At 40.9% G+C, this 23,651-nt stretch overlaps 1 protein-coding gene across 2 annotated transcripts; it reads right to left on the bottom strand.

Moving 5' to 3' along the window:
• Positions 1-3,726: 3,726 nt before the first annotated feature.
• Positions 3,727-23,606, bottom strand: TMEM169 (transmembrane protein 169). 2 transcript variants are annotated; one of them, XM_060773962.2, is made up of 4 exons: positions 23,355-23,606; positions 11,559-11,764; positions 9,975-10,405; positions 3,727-8,462 (listed from the first exon to the last, which is right to left on the bottom strand). In XM_060773962.2, exons 3-4 carry the CDS (start codon positions 10,276-10,278, stop codon positions 7,840-7,842), a joined length of 927 nt encoding a protein of 308 aa, XP_060629945.1. In that variant the 5' UTR covers positions 10,279-10,405; positions 11,559-11,764; positions 23,355-23,606; the 3' UTR covers positions 3,727-7,839. The 2 variants fall into 2 exon arrangements, with proteins under 2 accessions (XP_060629945.1, XP_067329744.1); XM_067473643.1 differs by lacking the exon at positions 11,559-11,764.
• Between the last annotated feature and the right edge of the window lie 45 nt (positions 23,607-23,651).

The raw sequence follows: 23,651 nt of genomic DNA, 5'->3' as shown, positions 1-23,651 counted from the left end.
TCCCTTAATCCAGAAAATAGACGAACTCAGGGTGCTTCGACTCGAGACTGTAGAAAGAATGCAGTTTGACATCACTATAACTGCCTTTGTTCTATGCTTATGGGATCCTGGGAGTTGTAATTTGGTGAGGCGCTGGCACTCTTTGGCAGGGAAGGCTGAAGACCTTGTACAAATCCCATGAAGCCATAGCATTGAGCCAGGGCAGTTAAAATGGTGTCGAGTTTCATAAATTCTGCAGTGCAGATGCACCCTCAAGTTTTAGCAGAGACCAGCATGGACCAAACAAAGGACCAGGAATTCTTGGGACAAAGACCGTATCAATTTGTTGGTGTTCCCAACTTTTTAATTTTTTTGGGAGGTTCAGTGCTAAGACCACTTGCCACTGGGTATGACTATGATGTATGAGACACTACTGATCTCCATACTGTTTACTAGTGGTTCATGTGGTCCAGCAGCATGTGCCCTGACAGTATACTTCTTCACAAAAATTAAGCAGAACACATTTCTTTCTCAATAGCATGGGATACACTCCAAAATGCTTTCTACACTCATATTCTTTGAAATGCAGATAGATGTGTTCAGTTCAATAGGATTGGAGCAAAACTGTTGGAGTTCAGCCTGTGATTATGTCTAATGATCAGGGTACTCTGGATGTTGGGAGTGACAATGCGGTTAATGTTTCTAATGTTATTTCTAATTATGAATTTGTTCTAGATGCAGGGAATGACAATGGGATTCCTGTTCAAAGTGATTTTTCTGATGAGAATGTTCCTGAAGGGTTTGGGGTTGATGGTATGTTCCCAAGGCCTGAAGTGCTTCCGGAGAATTCCCAAGGCTTTGAGCCTGAGAAAAGCTCGGCACCTGGGCCAGCTACAGAAATTAATAAGCCAGCAGATTGGCAAAAAGCTTTCAGTTAGCACAGACAAACAAACCAAGCTCTCAGGCGCTCTGCCAGATTGTGAGAGAGATTGATAACAGTCAAGGCTGAAAAGAAATCAGTTCCTAGCCACTTGGGATATAGAGTTGATTAGGGAATAAAAGTGCCAAGTACAGAATCTGTAGCCAGACGAAGCAATGTTGGAATTGAGTCAAGACTTTGTCCCACATCCCCGGAAGCCTTGCCTTGGATAGATTCCTGTGCTAAGTGCCTTGTTTGATTTGTGTTTAAGTTTTGGGGTTTTACCTTGGAAGTTTCAGTGTTTGTTTTCATGAACTCTGATGGACTATTTTCCTGGACTATTTGTTTCTATCTATCTTTCTACTTAATTGGATTTACCTATTTTTGTAGGTTGCTTTCTACTGCTACTGCTTTAAAATATCTTCAACAAACTGCTTGCATTTTTACTCAGCTGTGTGGTGTTTAAAGTCAGAGGGCTTTACCTGCCTGCAGAGCAACAAATACTTCCCAAGGGACTGGAGATTTTCTTGTGAAATAAATCTTTGGGAAACCATTTTGATGTATTTCTTGTTCCTCATCACTGATGGTTATCAGTAATTCTTTTGCAAAACAAAATTGTCCCCTACCCCTACACTTTTTAGTGCACTGAAAATATGAGATGCTCAGTTGACTTTTTTTAAAAAAGTCTCTTTCTACATTCTAGAACGGTGTTAACAGTTACCAAAGCTTCCCTTCCAGTAACTATCTTTTGGCTCATTAACATCACAATGGATTGATTAAGCTATATTGGGCACAATGAGAAGCTTTTTGGCATGGAAGGCAATACTAAGAACATGTCCTTGATGACGAAACACTGAAAACACGTTATTCCTCGATAGGGCTTGTTTGCAGCTGCTGCTTTCCTTTTTTGATTAGAAACTATTTCTCTTTTGAATTTCCTTCCAAATTTATGCTGGTTTTCAATAATTATTATTTTTAATTGGGGTGGAAGATTTTTTTAAAATACTCTTCAGACTGGATTCAGTATAGACATATCACTTTATGCAACCCTTTGATAATTTAGGGCAAGGATAATTATTATTACATTTTATCCCATTCCCACAACTATTACCTGTTGTCTTAATATCACTTTGTATAGCTTCCAAAGAAGTGGATTGATATCCCTGAAAGCTCACACAAAAAACCCAAACTCACCGTGGTGCTGCCACATTTCTTCTTTTTGTCTCTTCCATTCCTTCCTTCTTTTTATGCAGCAAGAGACTCGTGCAGATACTTCTCTGAAAGTAATCTACCAGTAAGTGATGCTTGGAAGTAGAAAGAACTTACTGGGGAAGAGAATGAATCCCTACACAAAAACAACATTTGCTGCGATACCCAAATCCAAGGCTATTGGATGCTAAGAGGTGTATAAAGCAGAGCTTTCCAAACTGTGTGTCATAACACATTAGTGTCGGCTGCAGTGTGTAGGTGCGTCGCATGAACATGAGAAATATGAATGAAAGGTTTTCATGAGGTATGTTGTGCCCCCATCCATTTCATTATTATAATTTATGTATGTGTTTGTATCTTTTATAAGAGGTTGGTTTAACCTCCCAATTTGCTGAATTAAAACTGAATTACTGTGTTGCGAAATGATGCATGTCTACAAGCTATGTCAACAATATTTGTAAAGTTTTAGTTTAAGATAAGAGAGAACATGACGCAACACATATCTCTTTTCCTTTTAAGATTAATTTAGAAAGGATTGGGTTATTTCTAAACAAGAATGTATTTCTTCTATAGGTTTAGAAACCTTAACAAGAGGAATATTTATTTTCTTCCTGAATCTTTGGTCCTTAATAATAATAATAATATTTCGGCATCCATCTCCACTCAAAACTCCAATCCCATTTATTTCAATTGACCTATTTTAAGCATGTGGAGCCCCCGGTGGTGCAGCAGATTAAAGCACTGAACTGCTGAACTTGCTGACCTAAAGGTTGGCGATTTGAATCTGAGGAGCACGGTGAGCTCCCGCTGTTAGGCCCAGCTTCTGCCAACCTTGCAATTTGAAAACATGCAAATGTGAGTAGTTCAATAGGTACCACTTCAGTGGGAAGGTAATAGCGCTCCATGAGTCATGCCGTCCACATGACCTTGGAGGCGTCTGTGGGCAATGCCGACTCTTCGGCTTAGAAATAGTGATGAGCACCACCCCATAGATTTGGACACAACTAGACTTAATGTTAAGGGGAAACCTTTACCTTTTATTCTAAGCATGACTAAATTTGTCTGTAATTTGGAAGTATCCAACACTTCAAGAAAAATGAGGTTTGCCAAAGCAGATTTACTCATTTACATAACTGATATCCTTTACCTCCTAACATAAATGTATAAGAGGTTTAGGCATTTCCACAATTAGTTGTTGTATTCTAAATCCCAGGCTTAACAAAAGATATTTATCATGAAACAAGAACTCTTTCATGCTAAGTGAAATTATACTGACAGATGATTCTGATACTGAAATAACCACAGACAGAGCGACAATTCATAAATATTCTGCAGGTCTGTTTCTCGAGAAACAGACCCGCAGAATATTTATGAATTGTCAGTATAATTCTGCTATTGTATGGTCTTAGTAAGAGATTCTGCTGACTCCATTAGAGTGTGCAATGACAATTGAATCGGGACGTAAAGTCAAGAAATAAAGATGGCCCAGATCTCAGGTGGCCTGGAACTCAGTACTGAAATACTCTACTTAAAGTATGCAAAGAAGAGAGAATAAAAGGACTGTAAAAACAAGGCAGAAGAAAAACATGCAAAATAATAAAGTAATGATAGATGCAAGGTACTATTCACAGCACTTTAATATAAATCGAGCAGGGAGAACTATGGTTCACTTTGAGGCTGGAGATCAAGAAGAGAAAAATGGAAATCAAATAAATATTAAGAAACACATCTTTACATCTCCCAGTACAAATAAGAACAAAAGCTATACACATTCAGCTAGCAAAAACTCTTTGGGGAATTGCAAGATGACAAAGGGTGCATACAGATGTAGAATTAATACTGGAGGCATGGAGGATTTTTCTCCAACTTCCTCCTACTTGGACTATCCCAAGATCATTTGCTGCGTGAGGTAAAAGGGGGTCAATCTCACCCCAACTGGTCAAGGTGCCCAGTGCACATGGTTGGTCAGGTTATTTTGACACGTGAGGCAGGAAACTGCCTCTCCTCCTCAACCACAACATGAATTGAGAATAGCTGCCAATATACAAAATGTGCTGTTTGTTTGTGTCATCCCCAATGAGCCGCTTGAAGCAATCGCCTCAGTCTGTCCAGTTGCAGGGCCAGCCACTGGGGCCAACAAACCAGTGAATCAAATACAGAGTGTGTCCACACTACACAGGTATAGCAGTGTGATCCCACTTTAACTGCCATGGTTCCATCCTATGGGATCCTGCAATTTGTAGTTGAGTGAGGTACTTGGCATATCAATATGCTTCAGTTAATAAAGTCTTTGACAAAAAGAAGTTCCTTTTTACAAAGTCTTTTTATATTTGCTCATCCCTTCCTTTTCCACTTTTCTCTTTTTCTACATGGATTTGTCCCCCAGCAACAGCATTGGGAGGACAGTGCAGGAATCCTGTTTCCCACTTAAGCTTCAATGCATTGTTTACTGCAACAATAATGTTTGTGTCAGGCTGAAGCAGTGTTTGCGGTAAACAATGCAATGAAGTTTGGTGTGGGAAACATGCAGGATTCTGCTCTACTTGATCCTCCTGTAGCTACATGGCTGCCTACAAAAGTAAATTAACATCACCTTCCTTCAAGATACCTACTGAGCATGCATGATACTTACTGAGCATATGCTCCCAACATGTTAAAAAGTATAGCTCTCATTAGAAAAAAAATGTTGAGCCACTTGGAGTCTCCTTGTGGAGAGAAAAAGAGAGATGATAATAATAATAATAATAATAATGACTGGCATAAGCCAGTCAAGGTGGTCCCAGTGGTGATTGGCACTGGGTGCAGTGCCTAAAGACCTTGGCCTACATTTAAAAACCATTGGCACTGACAAAATTATCTGTCAGCTACAAAAGGCCACCCTACTCGGATTTGCACGCCTTATTTGCCGATACCTCACACGTGTGACCAAATACAAAAATCAGCATAATGATCTGTATATAATAATAATAATAATAATAATAATAATAGGAAGAAGAAGAGGAGGAGGAGGAAGAGGAGGAGGAGGAAAACAACTGATGGGGGAACCCTTGATATATTTTGGAAATAATTTTCAAAAAGTTTTTGTTTAATTAGACAAGGTTTACCTGACAAGATTGTTTCATTTCAGGTCTACCTGACAAGATTGTTTCGTTCTCCTAGTTTTAAATTAAAAGTTTACTTAAACATGTTATATGGACTTTCTTTCCATATTTTTTTCTGTTTCTGGTACCACATTTTCCATCAAAGAGACAATGCTAGGGAATACATTGGTTTTGATAATTGACGCATTTCAGTACTTTGCTACAGAGGATTCCATAGGACGAAACCAAGACCACTGAAGTAGAATTGAAGTGTTTGAACAATGCAGCACAGAAATACTCACTGAGTCATCCACCTTGCACAGCCCACTCCATTCATCATTCTTTGGGGAGGGAAGTAATCTTTCCAAGAAAAATTAGGTTAAATCACTGTATATACATATACTGTATTCTTTTAACTGTCCAAGTTGGTAGTGTGGTGATTTTTGCTGCCAACTTGTTGATTTTTTTCTATTTTTCCTCTGTGAAGTTCACTAGGAAAAAAAGGTGAGTATACTTATAAAAAAGACTCATCTGAAAATAATACATTTATAGGTGCCAGGTGGCACACAACCAGCAATTATTCGTGAAACAAAGCTGGAAGACATTGTGCTTCTCAATTTTTGCATGGCTTTTAACGAAGTAATTAGGCTTTACAAATGCTTTGCAGTATTAGGCCACTAAAGCTGCATCATGGGAGAAAGGAGAGTCTATAGTATTTAGGGGGGAAAAGGCAAATACAACAGTATCAAAGAAAGGCAAATACAACTAGCACCAGTAATTGGGCTGTCTTGTTTCCCTCACAGAAGCCCATAGTCAAAAGACTATGAATTAAGAAGGCTCAATAATGCATATCTCAGAAGAAAATGTATTATTTCAGTAGGAGACATGTTACTATCCATCCCAGAAGTATTTGCTTCCATAAAAACAGTCACATAGAGCATTCTGTTGGACAACTTATGGCATTAACTCCTTTCCCTTCCCACTATATATTCTATGAGAACAATAAGGCTTGTGCTAACAATCTACATAAACATAAATTAATTTTCACTAGTGTGTTTATTTTGTTTTTGTAGTTCTCCCTCCCCCCCCTCCCCCCCCCCCCCCCGGTTTCTGATTCATCTTGGCTTTGTTCCCACATATGAAACGAAATGCTAGATGGAGCATCTTTTAACAAATATTATATATATGTTTATAATGTGTGGCAACCATGCAGGGAACACAAAGAGTGTACAAATAGTGGGATGAAATGGGGAGCCTACTGTGATCCAGGACATTCAGTTTCACCGTGTGCTCTTATGTCTATCACTACCTGTAATAACATTGGAAGGGCTGCTAGAGTGGACTAACCTGGTAAGCACATTCCAGATTGGAGTTGTCAGCCCCTGATTTTCAGCAACACTGAGGTAGGCATCAGCCAGAAGAGCACATCTGCATATTTACAGTGGAGGATCCATTTTGCCAAGCTGTTCGTTTTGCATTCCCTTCTCCCTACCAAGCAACTCCAATCAAACAGAATATCTGTCACCTCAACAATGTGTTTTAATAAACCCCAACAAAAGCCACCAATCAGACCAGCATCATTATGAGCCAGTCTTGCACGTTTATGTTAAAAGTTATGGAAGATTGGGCATGTAAAATTGTTCCTGGACTAAATCCTATCAGACCACTGGGTGAAAAGCAGGGTTTGCATTTTTGAAAGTTCTCTTTCTTTTTAAGCAAAAGCACACCAAAAATAAAATCTGCACACAGAAAACAGGTATGGCAAAAAGGAAACTTCTGCCTAGATTTCTTGTGTGTTTATGTGCCTTCATCTGTTGATTGATGGTGACTACATGGATGTTGTTGGGTTTTCTTAAGACTAGACTATTCCTTTTCTCTCATATCCTGTTATTCATTAGTTGTCTCACATCCAAGTGTTAACTAGGACTGACCCTGCTCAGCTTCCAAAATCAGACAGGATCTGATGACTTTGGGGCATTCTTGGTAGGGGATTGAACTGGATGGCCCACGAGGTCTCTTCCAACTCTATGATTCTATGTTTTAGCCTTCTAGTCTTAGTTATGAGTTATTTTGATATATGTGGAGAGATATAAACATACACCCCTTCACCTGCCTTCTAAAAGGACAGAAAGTCAAGCCCTGCACTAGTTCATGCTGAACACCAGCAAGGATTTGAAAATGCAATCTGCCAGAGCTCAACTCCTGAAAACGCTTGTTATTATTATGTTCCTTCAAGTAAACTTATGTCAACTCTAGCATCAGTTTTTCTTTTATCTTGGCCAGAATTATTTAGAAGTGGTTTGCACTGCTTTGCTCTCAGGCAAAGAATACAACTATCCTAAGGTCACTCAGTGGGTTTCCAGGACTGGGAATATATTTGAAACCCGGTTTCCCAGAATCCTGATCCAACACTCAAACCACTAAACCACACTAGCTCCCCTGGACACTCTAGCTTTCATCAAAAAGGTCTCTTTTCACAAGGGAAAGAGTACAGGGTCACCCCCTGTATTTTGAAAATGGTCCCATCAACAGAGACTTTTGTGGTCTTCCTGAACGTTCCAGATTTCTTGGAGGATTTTACTCCCCAAAAGAAACATCTGTATGCCCTTGCTCAAGTTTCTCCCCTCATGAACAGGAACAGCCCAGTGTCACTCAGACTGCTGATATCTCTTCACCCTGAGCTGAACCTTTAGCTGACATGGTACCAGAAATGTTGTCTGAATCCAGTAACTCTACAATGCTGTAGGGAGAACAGTCCTCCAGGCCCATCTTGCTGCAGAGCCAGCCACAGAAGCCTTTCTCCATATCCCGGACCGCGTGCCACCATTCCCCAAAGGCCCAAGAGATCTGAGTCAGTGCTGTGTAGAGGCCCAATGAGAAGGAAACCACCATGATGATGATTGGGTAGAAGATAATGAGAAAGGGGCAGAAGGTTATCTTGTGCCAAAAGGTCCTCTCTTCATTGTACACCAGGAAGACATTGTACCAAGTGATGGTCCCATAATAAAAGGAAACCACAAAGGACATGACAAAGATGATTGGGAGACAGGCAAAGCTCCAGAGGAGAACATGAGGGCCTTTATCTACTCCAACCTGACAAGCTTTTTTCCCTTCAGGCGTTTCTGGTTTTGGAGGCTCCTTTGACCGAGCCAGCTCCTGCAGCTCTTTGTCAGTAAGAGTAACATGGATGTCCACCATCTGGCCTTTCTTCTTCCCTCTTGTTATGGTCCCAGTTAAAGTGACATACCTGCTATCTAGAGGCATAGCCCAGGAACCTAGGAATAAAAAAAAATGTGGTTACAATGTGCTCATGTGCAATTTAAAAACAAATGGACAGAACCTGTTGGTTAAACAACAGACAGCAGTGGATAGGAATGAACTGATATTATCACTAACAGATCCAACCAAGATGCAGGATCTGCCATTGAACTGCACGAAGTAAAGCCATTTTCAAATGACACCAATTTTTTAGGATGATGAAATTGAGAACAAATAGAGAAGAGCTTTAGATGGATCCTCTGAAATGGGTCATATAAAAATGATGCATACTATTTATTTAAGTTAAGAGCCAAGTGATGTTACTGGGCAGGGTAAGTCAAACTGAATTTTTAAACTGGTTGTGTCTACCAGCCAATCCCTCTGCAATGTCAAAAATACAGCTTAATGGTGTAACATTAGAAAATGTAGACAATTTCTGCTACCTTGGCAGCCACTCCTCCACAAAAGTCAACATTGACACTGAAATACAACACCGCCTGAGCTCTGCAAGTGCAGCATTTTTCCAGATGAAGCAGAGAGTGTTTGAGTACCAGGACATCTGTAGGTAAAGCAAGGTGCTTGTTTATAAAGCTATTGTCCTCCCAACCCTGCTATACGCCTGCGAAATGTGGACTGTCTCTACAGATGCCACACTCAACTCCTGGAACGATTCCATCAGCGTCTCTGAAAACTCCTGAAAATCTCTTGAGAAGACAGGTAGATAAATGTTAGCGTGCTGGAAGAAGCAAAGACCAGCAGCACTGAAGCGATGCTCCCACGCCATCAACTCCGCTGGACTGGCTATGCTGTCTGAATGCCCAATAACTGAAAGCAGTTACTATACTCCTAATTCAAGAACAGGAAACGTAGAGTTGGTGGACAGGAAAAGAGATTTAAAGATGGGCTTAAAGCCAGCCTTAAAAACTGTGACATAGACACGGAGAACTGGGGAGTCCTGGCCCTTGGAGGTCAGCTGTGACCAGCACTGCTGCGGAATTCAAAGAGGCACGAATAAAGGGAGGAAGGGAAAAATGTGCCAAGAGGAAGGCACATCAAGCCAACGTTGACTGGGACTGCTTTCCACCTGGAAACCAATACCCTCACTGAAGGAGAACATGCGGATCAAGATTAGGGCTCCACGGCCTACAGACCCATCGCCAAGACAATTACACTTGGAGGGCCATCATCCACAGGCTATAAGGGATCGCCTAAGTAAAGTAAGCAACAAAAAATAAATGGGGCTGTTGTGTATAGTTTTCTGAAAATCAATTGTAAAGGAAAATGATGTTACAAACTACTGGCAAAGGGACTGAAAATGAAAACTCAGGCACCACAAAAAGTAGTAAATGCAACTACGAAAAGTTCCATTTGTCAGAAAACAAAGGCAGGAAAATATTCAGGCACATAGAACAGATGTTAAATAAAACAGAAACCCTAGAGAATGATGGTCCAGGATGAACAGACCTCCTTTTTAGGAAAAAGTGAAGCAAATTATTAACAGCAAACTATTTTTATTGCAAGGTGGTTACCGTCTCCTGCGGCGTGTCCCAGGAATTTGGAGCCTTCCTCAGAACTTCTCTCAGCCCCTTCATCATCTGCCTGTTCTTCTTCCACCTTGTTCTCATTCCCCGACCGATAAACTATGATGGATTCGGGGCGGGACTCTTTCTTTTTCTTCTTCCGTCTCTCAGTGGTGGCTTCTCCATCAAAGGTCACGGCAGTGGCCACAGCCCTGCGTAAGGAGTTGCAATTGGGGCTTTGGGCCCCGGACTTGCTTTCCCTGAGTGCAGGCTCCTCTAACGCACTGTTGCTCTGGAACCTCTCGCTGGGCATCCTGGTGCAGTTTTGTTCCAGATCAGATTCGTTCGCATTTATGAGCCATTAATGTGCCAGTAGCTGCACTCCATTTAACAGGAGTGACCATTTCATAGTGTTGTACTAGGGCATTCTGGTCTTAACCCTGAAAGAGAGAGGGAGAGAAAGACAAGTAAGAAAAACATACTTGATTTCTATATTTTCTTCCAAAAGGGAAGTCAAGGTGACTAAGTTAAAACAAATCAATAATTAGGCAAGGAGGCAATGCTCTACCACATTAGACTCAACGAGCAGGATTTTGAAAAGTCTTCTTTAAGGGTGAAATTTAGCAAGTTCAAAATTGACTTTCTATCAGGGCATGTTTTCGATTGCAACTCGTTTTCGATTGCAACTCATTGCCTTTCATGGTTAGGTATGCTGGCAAGAGGGGGCACAAATGCCCATGGCAATGCTAGGACAAAATGAAAACCATTTAAAAATTATTGAAAAGCAAGGGAGGGAGGAACAGTAAAGGTAAAGGTGAGCTCTCACTGTTAGCCTCAGCTTCTGCCAACCTAGCAGTTCAAAAACATGCAAGTGTGACTAGATCAATAGGTACTGCTTCTGTGGGAAGGTAGCAATGCTCCATGCAATCATGCTGGCCACATGACCTTGGAGGTGTCTATGCACAACACCGGCACTTTGGCTGAGAAATGCAGATGAGCACCACCACCCAGTTGGACTCGACTAGATTTAATGTCAGAGGAAACCTTTACCTTTATCTTCCCCTCATACCTTTCCCCCTTTCCCTTCCTTCCCATGTTACAACATGTTACCTGTCTTTCCCAATGACATCACAGATGGCCACTACACCTAGCAACCGCCAATCCAGTGACATGACAGAGGACCATTTCTCCTAACAACAGTCTTTGAGGTACAAACAAACAAGCACACACATTCTTTGACTTTTATGTATATAGATATACTGACATCTTTCCACCACCTATAGAATGCCTATATCAGGAGAAGAAAAAGTAAAAAATATAAAACAAATAATTTACATATGTGTAGATGGGAGGCATTATGGTGCATGCATCCCTGTTACCAACTGTTTCGGCTCCTTGATTGATTTAGGAGGATGGGGAATGCTTGCTCATATAACAGGCTTTCCGACTATCCTAGCAATAAGCATAACCTCACACAGCCACACCTACATTATTTTACATCTATTCATGCAAGCATGTATCTTTCTTAGAAACTAAGGAGAATGAAGCCATTATCATCAATGCCTGGAAAGGAAATCAGAAGGCAGAAAATACCTTGAGAAGTCTGGAGACGGACCGGCTGGCTAACAGTAGCCTGTCTGCAGCAAAAGGCCCAGGGAGCGGTTCAGGGGAATTTTTAGCACGAAGGAATTGACTGTTACTATGCAGAATGCTGTCGCTGTGCTTTCCAAGGATCTTTAGGGCTGCCTGCTGAAGTTGTGGAGTTTATTGAAGTCCTTGCAATTTTTTAGAAGGAATCCCTATTGAACAAAGAAAAGGGGAAATGCGGACTGTTTTATTCAACACTGGAGGCTCAAAAACATTACAAACAAAAATATTGACAAATCACAGTTGTGAGAGAATAATAAATGCAAGGGATATGCTGCCCTCCAAAATCTCACTGGGTATAGTTCTCATTGCAGAAGCAGCATTAATATGTTTTTATTGATGAATCACTTAAACCAATATCTCAATTTATGCCCATTCAGATGTATGTGTGTTTTGTTTTGTTTTATTATTTACTGAAGGGGGTGAGTCTGTCAACTGGGGAAAAAATCAGAAGTATATATCACATCTAAGCATTTTTCTGAAATCAGACCACCAATAGTGGCTTAAATCGATCATCCCAAGAAAGGCTGTTCAATGACCACAAAGCAAAATAGAGCACAACCCCCATACCTGCATGACTGGTATCTGTAGTTTCATTTGTCCATATTCGACAAAGTATGTTCTCTTTAAGTATCTTCTACACCTACCAGCACATCTTTATGGTATTTTTCATCCAGAAGGCATTTGTTTCAATATAGTTTGCTATTATCCATGTTTTTATGTATCTGTGCAAAGTCTGGGAACACATTCCCTGTGGATATGGGGATTGCACTAAATAGACTACAGCTGGCCAATTCTCTCACACCAGAAGCAATTTGCAGTTTCTCAAGTCACTCGGGACACAGAAAAAAAAACTGTCTTGATGGCTGGAAATTTCTGGGAGTAGTAGTCCAAAAATAACCCTTTCAAGCAGTGGTCTAAACTGAAAAATGAACATAGTGATGGATTGCCCCAAGTAATATTTGTTTATGAACTTCACTGCTTGGAAGGTAGAGGTACATCTCCCTGAAGACTAGAGTCTTCAGCGAACTCAATCATCAGCGGGCCAAAAATCTTTGACTCTATCAGGCAAAAATGCTAAAGAAAAATAGGATTCTGGAATATTCAGGGTTGTATTATATAATCCAGATTTGTTTGCCAGATAAGGCTTTGGTGCTTCCAGATGGACAGTTCCTAACACGAACCATAGAATCATAGAGTTGGAAGAGATCTCATGGGCCATCCAGTCCAACCCCCTGCCAAGAAGCATCAAAGGACATTGTATTATACAGGGTTAGTCAAAATGCATAGGCCAATAAGCCATTCAATTGAATGGCTTATTGGCCTATGCATTTTGACTAACCCTGTACATCTTTCACTATATAGTCAGCTTTCCACATTTGCTGGGTTTGGGGATGCACAACCACTAAAAGAGTGGACAAAATGTTAATTAAAAAAGTCGCAATTTACTGGAGAGAATATCTCTCTAGGATTGTCTAGATCTTCCAGCACAACTCCAGTCAACATCTACCAGAAACTGATCACAGATAGGTGGACTAGAGATTCCTAAAGAGGTGTTACTTCTAAGAATTTGTAGGTCCTCTAGCATGATTCTATGGTCAATAACAACAACACAAAACTTTATTTATATCTTATTTCATCTCCCTGTGGGAACTCAGGATGGCTTACATCATAAAAAAAACAAATATTCAATGCCATAAATTAAGCAATACAAATAAATAGTATCAAACATTCAACTCTATAAAGCAATAACATAAAGCACCAAATAAAAACTCATTAAACAGCATCAATAAATGTTGTTTCAGTAATGAAACTGTAATTCAGCACCATAATAGGGGTAAATGCATGTTCTGGTTTTTTACCGGTGTAGACAACCCCTACAATACTAAGCCAGCCTAGATAGTCTTAGTCTTAACATATGCTTCTTCAGCTATTCACTCTCATGTTGTTGTAGAAATGATGAGACTGGCCTTCATTGCTAGGCCACCTCCTAATAATACAGTTGGGCATGGCCAAGCATATGTCAGTACTAGTTCAATGGCAGCAATTATGAGTCTAGAAGGAAGAGGAGAATAATTGTAGCATGCACAGATCTAGGATAATATCAGCAAAGAACTCCAGTCAAGAAGAAAGTGCCATGAATGCATATGGACAAGCATGTGCCCATGTTGTGGTGATCATAAGAGGAAATGTGAGGTAGATATTGCTGAGGTAATATAATGGTCAACTTCTAATCAACTCCACAAATGCAGAGGACTGACTGTACTATGTTCCTTAAGTGCTACAATTTTTCTAAAACTCAAAGCAGAAAAAGAAGCATTGTTTAGGGATGTTTGGCACTCTATGGCTGCTGGTGGACTCCAAAACCCAGACATAGAGATGGCTGGCCAGAATGCTGATGTCTGAGGAAGAGTAGTACACATTTTTTTTCCTGTCTTGGTGTCTAGTGAGGTCTTTGCTATTAAGGAAAAGCAAAATCTCTGCAGCTCCCTCGCCTGTAATTGCTCAGGAAAATTGATTGCTTCCAAAAATAATGGCTTCCCTTTTAGCATTTAGTTTCTAATCTAGTGCTATTTTCAGCTTGCATGCATGCTTTCCAGAGCCTTCTGTGCCATTGCTTTAGTGAAAGACCATCCACAACTCCCCTTCCCCAATGTGGTGATTTCCCCCCAACATCTCTTAGAGGGTCTTTCCAAGCAAAATATATTAGTAAAGTTTTGTTAAAAAAAATAAAGTAAGGCTACCTGTAGCTCATTGGCCAAACATTCCTCTCTCGTGGTTAAGTGACATTTGTATAAACAGAAAGGAATACAAAGGCCTAGGCTTGCAGCATGCTCCTTCCTCTGAGCAGGAAAAAGTAAACATTAGAATTCAGTTTCATTTAGAGCTCCGTTATGGCTGACTTCTCTGGTTGGATCAGTCTGCAGTGCCTTTCATGTTCCTTGATTTGTGTTTGGGCAATGCTACATTTGGTGGTCCTTAACAACCACCATATGAGACTACACAGAGAAGCCACTGAACAGATATATAAACTTTACTTGTGTAGCTTCTAACTGACCCAACAACCTCTGAGGATGCCTGCTATACATGTGGGTGAAACTTCAGGAGAGAATGCTTCTGGAACATGGCCATACAGCTCGGAAAACTCACAGCAACCCAAAATAATAATAATAATAATAATAATAATAATAATTTATTATTATTAAGTTCTGTACTACTGCATGGCATGGAATTGGACTAAATGGTTCTTGCAGTCCCTTTCAACACTGTGATTCTATGAATAAACAGTGCCAAAGATGGATATCTGCATTTTTAAGCAGCCCCTCAATAAGATTATCATGCAAGAGAGAATAGTAAACAATCATTGTTCAAAATAAATTAACCATTATTTTCCCAAAAGGAAGGCAATATCACAAATAATCTTGCCAGAATGCCTCCAACATAGAAAAGCATCTTTACAGAACTGGCTCACCCATAGAATTAGCACTCAGAATGATGAAGACCTAGTTTTCCTAGCTGAGATTAGTGCTTTCCCTGGGATTAAAGAACTGAATTTATATAGTCCATTTGAGATATGTAGGGCATCCTAGGGAAACAAATGGTGCTTTATATGGCTGTGTCATAGCAACATGACAGGCGAGGAATCAACAAAGCCTAATGGAATATGGCATTTAAAAAAGCAAGCAGAGGGGACAGAATGATGGTTGCTGAACACAAGAAATGTGAGAGCAATCAACCCTGGAAACAAACCTGGTGAGTTAGACACTGTCACCACTCCTTCCTGTGTATTTATTTGTGCACTGACAAATCTAATATGCTTCACCCTGTGCAGCACTAGTTTCTGCACAGGCATAAGCCACACCCAAAGCACAGCTATGCTTTTAATCCGCTTCAATTTTAAATAAGCTAAGGCTCTTGTGGCCTTTCTCATGCAGTGTGCAATTGGAAGTGGCAAATCTTATCCATTGAAAATATCATTTTCTGTTCCAGAAAAAGGATGATCATAATCAACATCTCCAATATGAATTCTCTCCCTATTCTACTTTTATAGACTATGCATGTTATTACAAACACAGCCATATCAGAAAGGTCATAAAGAATGATAATCCGTACCTAAAGAGAGATTGACTATTCCTTTTGAAGGCAACGGCTGATGCCATACAAAAAAAAAGGAAGCATAAGCTAAACAAAAGCATTGTTTTCTGCTAAAGTTCTACAGCTGTCTTCCTAGAGAGTAAATCCTACTGATTCTGAATAGACAAGTATAGAATTTTGCTGTCAGAAAGCATTTTATATTAGATGACTTGTGGATGATTCGGACTAGTTGTCAACTGAACTAGATTCCAGTAGGGTGATGCTTATGGGAATGAGACTGAAGATAGGAAGCTACAAATCAGCTTGGATAGCAAAGTATACACAGTCCTTGAGTTACATACATCTGACTTATGAATTACTCCTAGTTAAGAATGGGGGTGAGACAACAGGAAGTGAGAGAAATCCACCCCTGAAAGAGTTATCACAAGGAAAGTTGTATCAATTGAAGATTTATTAGTAATACTTTTTTCCACAACGAGCCATTTTTTTTTCAAAATCCAATTACAAGGACAGAAAGTGAGGTGAAATCTTCTGATCAGGGGCACAGACACCAAAACGAACACCACAGGGATGTTAATCCTTCCCTATGCCATCCAAAGCTAAATACGAGAGTTACCCGGAAAGTAAGATTGCATTTTTTTAAAAATACAAAGAATGAATATATTTTAATAAAACTTACATGGATTGTAGCAGAGGTATTACATTATTTTCCACATAATCACAATTTAGTTCAATACATTTTGTCATCCGTGAGATGAATTTTTGTTGACTGAGTCATAGAAGTTTCCCTCCATCTTTTTCAGCCAGTTCGTCACTTCAATTTCCACCTCCTCGTTGTCAGAAAAGTGTTTTCCACCAAGATGTTCCTTCAATTTAGTGAATAGATGATAGTGACTGGGTGCAAGATTGGGGCTGTGAGATGGGTGGTTTAAAACATCCCAACCAAATGAAGTCAACAACTCTTGTGTTGTATGAGCGGTGTGTGGACGTGCATTGTCATGAAGGAGACAAACTGTCGTACAATCTCACGACATTGTTTTGGATGGCTTAGAGAAGTTTCTTCATGGTCTCACAATATATTCCATACCCAATTTGTCACATGTTATCTTGACATTACGTCCTTTCCATAAACTGATACAATTTTGCAATGAATCGCAGCAGTGTGTTCATACCCTTAGCATTTAGGTAGCATACTGCAGCACAAACTTTGCACTTGGAGGGAAATGGAATGAGGACGCTCATCTCTAACCTTCACCACAACACCAGTTGATGAGCTACTGATGGCTGACACTGTTAGTTCGCTTTCGTTGGCTTCCCGCTACACAGCAGTGGTACCAACTTACCCTGCAAAAATTCCCCACTAGAGCTATGTGTCTTCTAATCATACTTTCTAGATAACCTTTGTACATGCATTTTAAAAATGTACCTGTTCTGACTTACATACAAATTCAACTAAAGAACAAACCTACAGAACCTATCTTGTTTGTAACTTGGGGACTGCCAAGACTAAATTGGCTCAATTTCATTGATTCTAGGGAGACTAACAGCACTTGATAAAGCATTATTTAATTCAAAAGATACTTCCAAGACTAACAGTATTTCTATTCCAGAACAGTAGTCTTAAAACTGTACTGAGACTATGAGTCTGGAGAAGAAGGTCTGAATTACCCATTATTTATTTATTTATTTATTTGGAGTGCTTCTACCCCGCCCTTCTCAACCCCCTAGGGGGGACTCAGGGCGGCTTACAAAAGGCACAATTCTATGCCCAACAGTTCACTTAATACAATATACAAAATACAATATAACAACAACTAGTTAAAACAATCAAATTAATACAATAGCAGCAATAAATAAATAATTTGGGCATGAAAATCCACTGTAGCACTCTTTCAGCCTGAAAATCCACTGTAGCACTCTTTTAGCCTAGTAAAGGTAGAAATTTCCCCTTGACATTAAGTCTAGCCATGCCCGACTCTAGGGGGTGGTGCTCATCTCCATTTCTGAGCAGAAGAGCCAGTGTTGTCCATAGACACTTCCTAGGTCATGTGGCCAGCATGATTGCATGGAGCACTGTTACTTTCCTGCCGAAGTGGTACCTATTGATCTACGTGTTAAAATCATATGCAGTCTTTAGAAGGAATATAGAGTAAACATACAAATAGAAAACATATCAATTTATTTTTCAAGTTGCTCAGTCTTCTAAAGACAAATTGTGGCTATACAAAGGAAACACTGCATAAAGAGCAAGTATATGACCACCAAGATTTGTCACACTGCTCCAGAACTGAAGTTTGAGCTTGTGGATTGAGACTGATTTGTATATACTATCAACCCAAAGATGTGATGACGCTTATGGTGAAATACACATTTTTAAAATTCCCGTTTGTTAAAGGAATAATGATTTGAGCACAGTGTGACAACAAATTTCCTTGAACAGATACTAATATCTGGGGAGCATTAGCCTCCAAATAACTATGGAATCATAGAGCTGTGTTGGACTGCAAGGGCCATCTAAGCCAGTGGTTTTGGACTTGTGGGTCCCCAGGTGTTTTGGCCTCCAACTCCCAGAAATCCCAGCCAGTTTATCAGCTGTTAGGATTTCTGGGAGTTGAAGGCTAAAACATCTGGGGACCCACAGGTTGGGAACTACTGCTAGGCCAAAGATCTGTAATGCAAGAATTCAGAGCTAGATCACTCCCGAGGGATAGTCATCACCCTTCTCCTTAAAAATCTTCCAGAAAGGAGACTTCACCTTCCGACATAGTCTCTCCAACTGTCAAACACCTCTTGCCATCAAAGGCTCTTCCTAATGTTTAGGGCAAATCTCTTTTCTTCCCATTTGAACCCAAGGCTCTGTGCTCTAGCCTTTGAAGCAGCAGATAACGTCTTCTAAATGACATCCTTTTGTATATTGAAAAATAACTATTTTATCACCACTCAATCTTATTTTCTCCAAGTTAAACATAGTCAGCTTCATAAGCCATTTCTCAAAAGGCTTGGTTTGAGATCATTTACCATGTTGATTCTCCTCCTTTGGACACTACTTTGGCAATATCCTTGAACCGGACCCAGAATTTTGCATAGCATTACAGCTGGAGTTTGAGAAAGAACAGAAAAGCACCGCTACTTCCCTCGTTCCATTGATACAGGCCGGAACTGGACAAAAGTATGATAGCTGGGACCCAATGCTACGCTAGTTGTGTAACGCAGCTCTGAATTAAGGAAGGGAAGAGGTGTGTGAGACACTGGAGCGAGTAAGAGACACAGCTGTGTCAGAGTCCTGGGAACATTGCTCGCCACAAAGGGGGAGAGGAAACATTTCTACCCCGTTTACCATCTTCGTAAGCCATTGTTTATCATTTAACAGTAAATAACCTCTAACATCACTTGCCTTAAGCATTATGCTTGGCTGTTTGTTGCCCCCCCCCCTTTCTGTCTTCCCCCCTTTCTAACCCGCTTTGCTCACGTCTTCCCTTCATTAATTCTGCCCCGCGTTGTGCAACCAGCGTAGGCTCCCAACTACTAGAGTAGGGCCCCAGCTATCATACTTTTCCCCAGAACTGCACGGGCTTTTTTTTTTGCTTGCTGCATCACACTTCTGATTCATGTTTAGCCTGCAGTCTACTGGGAGCATTTACTATTTCAAATTACTCATCCAATATTTGTACATTTCACTTATCCTGCCTAAATATAGCACCTTATGTTTATCCTGCTCCAATCTGTCGAGTTGGAATACTGATTCTGTCCTTTGGGATGTGAACAACTCTGCCTATTTTTGTGCCATATGTGAATGTGTAATACACATTTGTTTAATCACACAAGGGTGCACCTACACGGGAGAATTAATGCAGTTTAACGGCATGTCTCAGTGCTATGGAATCCTGAGTTTTGTAGTTTGACAAGGCCCTGGGACTCTTTGGCAGGGAAGGCAAAAAAATGTTGTAAAACTACAACTCCCATGATTCAACAGCATGGAGCCATGGCAGTTAAAGTGGTGTCAAACTACATTAATTTTATATTGCAGATGCACTCCAAATCAGTTATAAAGATGTTGAACAACACTGGACAGGGATTTGAAATATTCCATTAGTTATTTTTCTTTTTAATGGAGGGAAAGGTAAATGTTTTCCCCTGACATTAAGTCCAGTTGTGTCCGACTCTGGGGGTTGGTGCTCATCTCCATTTCTAAGCCGAAGAACCGCTGTTGTCCATAGACACCTCCTAGGTCATGTGGCCAGCATGACTGCATCGAACACTGTTACCTTCCCGCCGGAGCGGTACCTATTGATCTACTCACATTTGCATGTTTTCGAATTGCTAGGTTGGCAGAAGCTGGGGATAACAGCAGGAGCTCACGCCGCTCCCCAGGTTTGAACCTTTACATCAGCAAGTTCAGCAGCTCAGCAGTTTTACCCATTGTGCCGCCGGGAGCTCCTTTTAATGGAGAGATCAGGCTAAAACAACTTATTCATAAACATATTGACATGCTGAGTTAGCATGCCACTGATCAATTGTCCTGGGCCAGTGTACCATTGGGGTGTTATGGCCGACTCATATTAGATATATCCAAATTCAATGACTGCATATCTTGGGGAACACACACACAACCAACTGTTTTCTACTACAGCTGGCATTATTTCCTTTTTGATATTTTAATATCATGCTCCTACATTTATGCATTCCAGTTATATCCCATTTTCTATCAAGTTCAGAAGGCAACATACCTTATAACATGATTTTACAAATTACAACAAAAATACAAGAAATGCAATATAAATTAAATTCATTGTGATATTAAACCATTCATCAAAACATCAGAGCAACACATAAGCAGTAAAATACTTAAAGAATTAAAATAATCACTGTCAATTCACAAGAAATCATATTATAGTCAACAAAGCTTACTCTCAGATAAGTAAATAGCAGTGCAGAGCCAGGAATTACTACTGAGATATGAGTCCCATAGAATTCAATGGAGGGATTTATCTTCAGCTAGACATGTATATAAGTATGACCTCATAGGCTGGTCCTAAGATGAGGCAGACATTTTAGGGAACACAGATTAAATTGCATAAATAAATCCTGGGATTTGGTGTTTGGTGAGGCAACAGCACTCTTTAGCTTTGTAAAGCTAAAACTCCCATGATTTTATAGCAGAAATGGGCAAACTGCGGCCCTCCAGGTGTTTTGGACTTCAACTCCCACAATTCCTAACAGCCAGTAGGAGGGCCGAAGTTTTCTCATGCCTGCCCTATAGCATTGAGCCATAGCAATTAAAAGTGGTGTCAAACTGCATTCATTTGCCAGTGCAGATGGACTCCTGGTTTGCTTCTGCACCTGGAATGGTGCAGCAACATGCTTTCAATGCCCTCCCACCTTCCGCAAAAAATGACACATTCTCTACTCTTGATACTCAAGAGTATCTCAAAAAACCAGGATGCAACACACAGGGAAGTTCCAAGCCCAGAAGGGCATCTGTTGTTAGTTCCCTCTTACAAAATGATCCAACCTAATTGCGGTAAATTCAATTTACTTAATTGACAGCAATTGACTTAAGGAGGAGGAGCTCCACAGCTCAGGCACAAGAGGGCATCCCTGGCTCAAACCTCACCTGCAGCCACATCCCGCCCACCACACTCCTCATTACAACTCCACACCATGTAAGCGGAGTAAAAGGTGGGGCCATATGACTCTCCCTTTACTTGCAAGGTACTCCTCAAAGGCAATGCACAGAAGCATGGGTGGGAAGGGACTGCAAGGGCCATAGAGCTCAGTATCCTGTCATACAGGAACACACAACTAAAGCACTCCTGAGAGATGCTCAGGGCCCTTCCACACAGCCATATAACCCAGGATATCAAGGCAGATAAATCAACAATATCTGCTTTTGAACTGGATGGTTTTAGCCCACACAGCCATACAATCTAGTTCAATGTGGATTGTATTCAGGTGTGTGGAAGGGGCCAACCTCAGTTTAAAGAACATGTTTAGAAAGGGGAGGAGGGGGAGATAAGAATTACCTCTTCTTTAAGATATTGAGGAAGGAGGTTGAAGAATTAATAAATTGGCCAAAGGATTTCATCCAGAAGGAAGAAAATAGAGATTCCTCCAAGGAAGATTCTCTCTGCTCATTCACACTGTAAATCCCATTTACAATGGGTGTGTGTGTGTTGAAGAATTATTCGGAATGTTCAGAGAGGAAAGGTTAAGAATTAATTATTCTTTAAGGTGTTTATAAAGGGAAGATTCACAATTAGTTTTTCTTTAAGGTATTTAGTAAAGAGGACAGGGGCTGAAGGATTAACTAATGTTGGGTTAGTTTTCAGTTCTTGGTGTTATTTACTTATTGTTCATTTGGCTTGTTTTGTTTTTATTATGGCATTAAATGTTTGGAAACTGCCCTGAGTCCCCTCAGGGAGATAGCGCTGGTTATAAATAAAATTATAACGATGCCCCATGCAGTCATGCTGGCCACATGACCTTGGAGATGTCTACGGACAATGCCGGCTCTTCGGCTTAGAAATGGAGATGAGCACCACTCTGTAGAGTCGGACACTTCTAGACTTAATGTCAAAGGGAAACCTTTACCTTTACACATCTATGGCAAGGCATCCACAGAGATTGTGAGGTCTGTTGGAAACTAAGCAAGTAAGATTTATATATCTGTGAAATAATGTCCAGTGTGAGAGAAGGAACTCTTGTTTGTTGGGGGCAAGTGTTACAATTGGCCACCCCAATTAGAACTGAATGACCTTGCAACTTCAAAGCCTGGTTGATTCCTGCCTGGGGGAATGCTTTGTTGGGAGGTGTTAGCTAGTATAAATACCATTTAGAAGAAGGGGGTGTAAAAGAATGAATTCATTTACCCCCAAAAATGTTCAATCTCAAGTGAATAGACTCTCCAACTCAGACCTTTTCTACTCTGCACATGGACATAGGCCAATCAATGCAGTACAAATCCCATTTACAAAGGAGGAGAGAGACCCACCTTGATTAGCACCAAATGGCCTTGCAGCTTCAAAGCCTGGCTGCTTCCTGCCTGGGAGGAATCCTTTGTTGGGAGGTGTTAGCTACTATAAATCCCATTTACAGGAAGGGGGTATTTAAAGAATGAATTCATTTACCCCCAAAAATGTTCAACTTCAAGTGGGTAGACTCTCCAACTCAGACCTTTTCTCCTCTGCACATGGACACAGGCCAATCAATGCAGAGCAAATCCCATTTACAAAGGAGGAGAAAGAGAGAGACGCACCTTGATTAGCACTGAATGGCCTTGCAGCTTCAAAGACTGGCTGCTTCCTGCCTGGGGGGGATCCTTTGTTGGGAGGCATTAGCTACTATAAATCCCATTTACAGGAAGGGGGGCTGTTTGAAGAATGAATGAATTTGCCCAATAAAATGTTCAACCCCAAGTGGGTAGACTCTCCAAGTGAGATCTTTTCTCCTCTGCACTTGGACACAGGCCAATCAATGCTGTACAAATCCCATTTACAAAGGAGAGAGAGAGAGAGAGGCACATCTGGTGTGTGCCCCCCCCCCCCCGCCTTGCTTTGACATACAAAGAGTGCAAAGAGGAAGAGCTAGAAGAGAGAGCGTGGAAATGGAAACTCCAGTGGAAGGGCCCAAGGGGGGGGGGGGGCTTACCTGCTCCTCCTGCAAAGGTCCTTCCTCCTCTTTCTCCTCGCAGGAACAATGCAGCCCAGGAAGGGGCTCCTTCTCTCTCTCTGTCTCTGTCTCTGTCTCCGTCTGCCTGAGAAAGAGCAGCCCCCACTCCTGGTCCTCCTCCGCCCCTGAGTGACTCCCATTGGGTACCAGCTGCAAGGCGACCCCCGCCCCTTCTCTCTCTCATTGCAACGCATTGGGTGGGCGTGGCTTCATGGAGGCCACGCCCCTTCTGGAAGGATTCCTACGAGGAGGGGCGTGGCTTACTCGAGGCCGCGC

This window comes from Anolis sagrei, chromosome 1 (assembly GCF_037176765.1).
Source record: "Anolis sagrei isolate rAnoSag1 chromosome 1, rAnoSag1.mat, whole genome shotgun sequence".
Taxonomy (NCBI): Eukaryota; Metazoa; Chordata; class Lepidosauria; order Squamata; family Dactyloidae; genus Anolis; species Anolis sagrei.
Note: the sequence above shows the minus strand (reverse complement) of the source record. Positions and strands in the feature narration are given on the sequence as shown.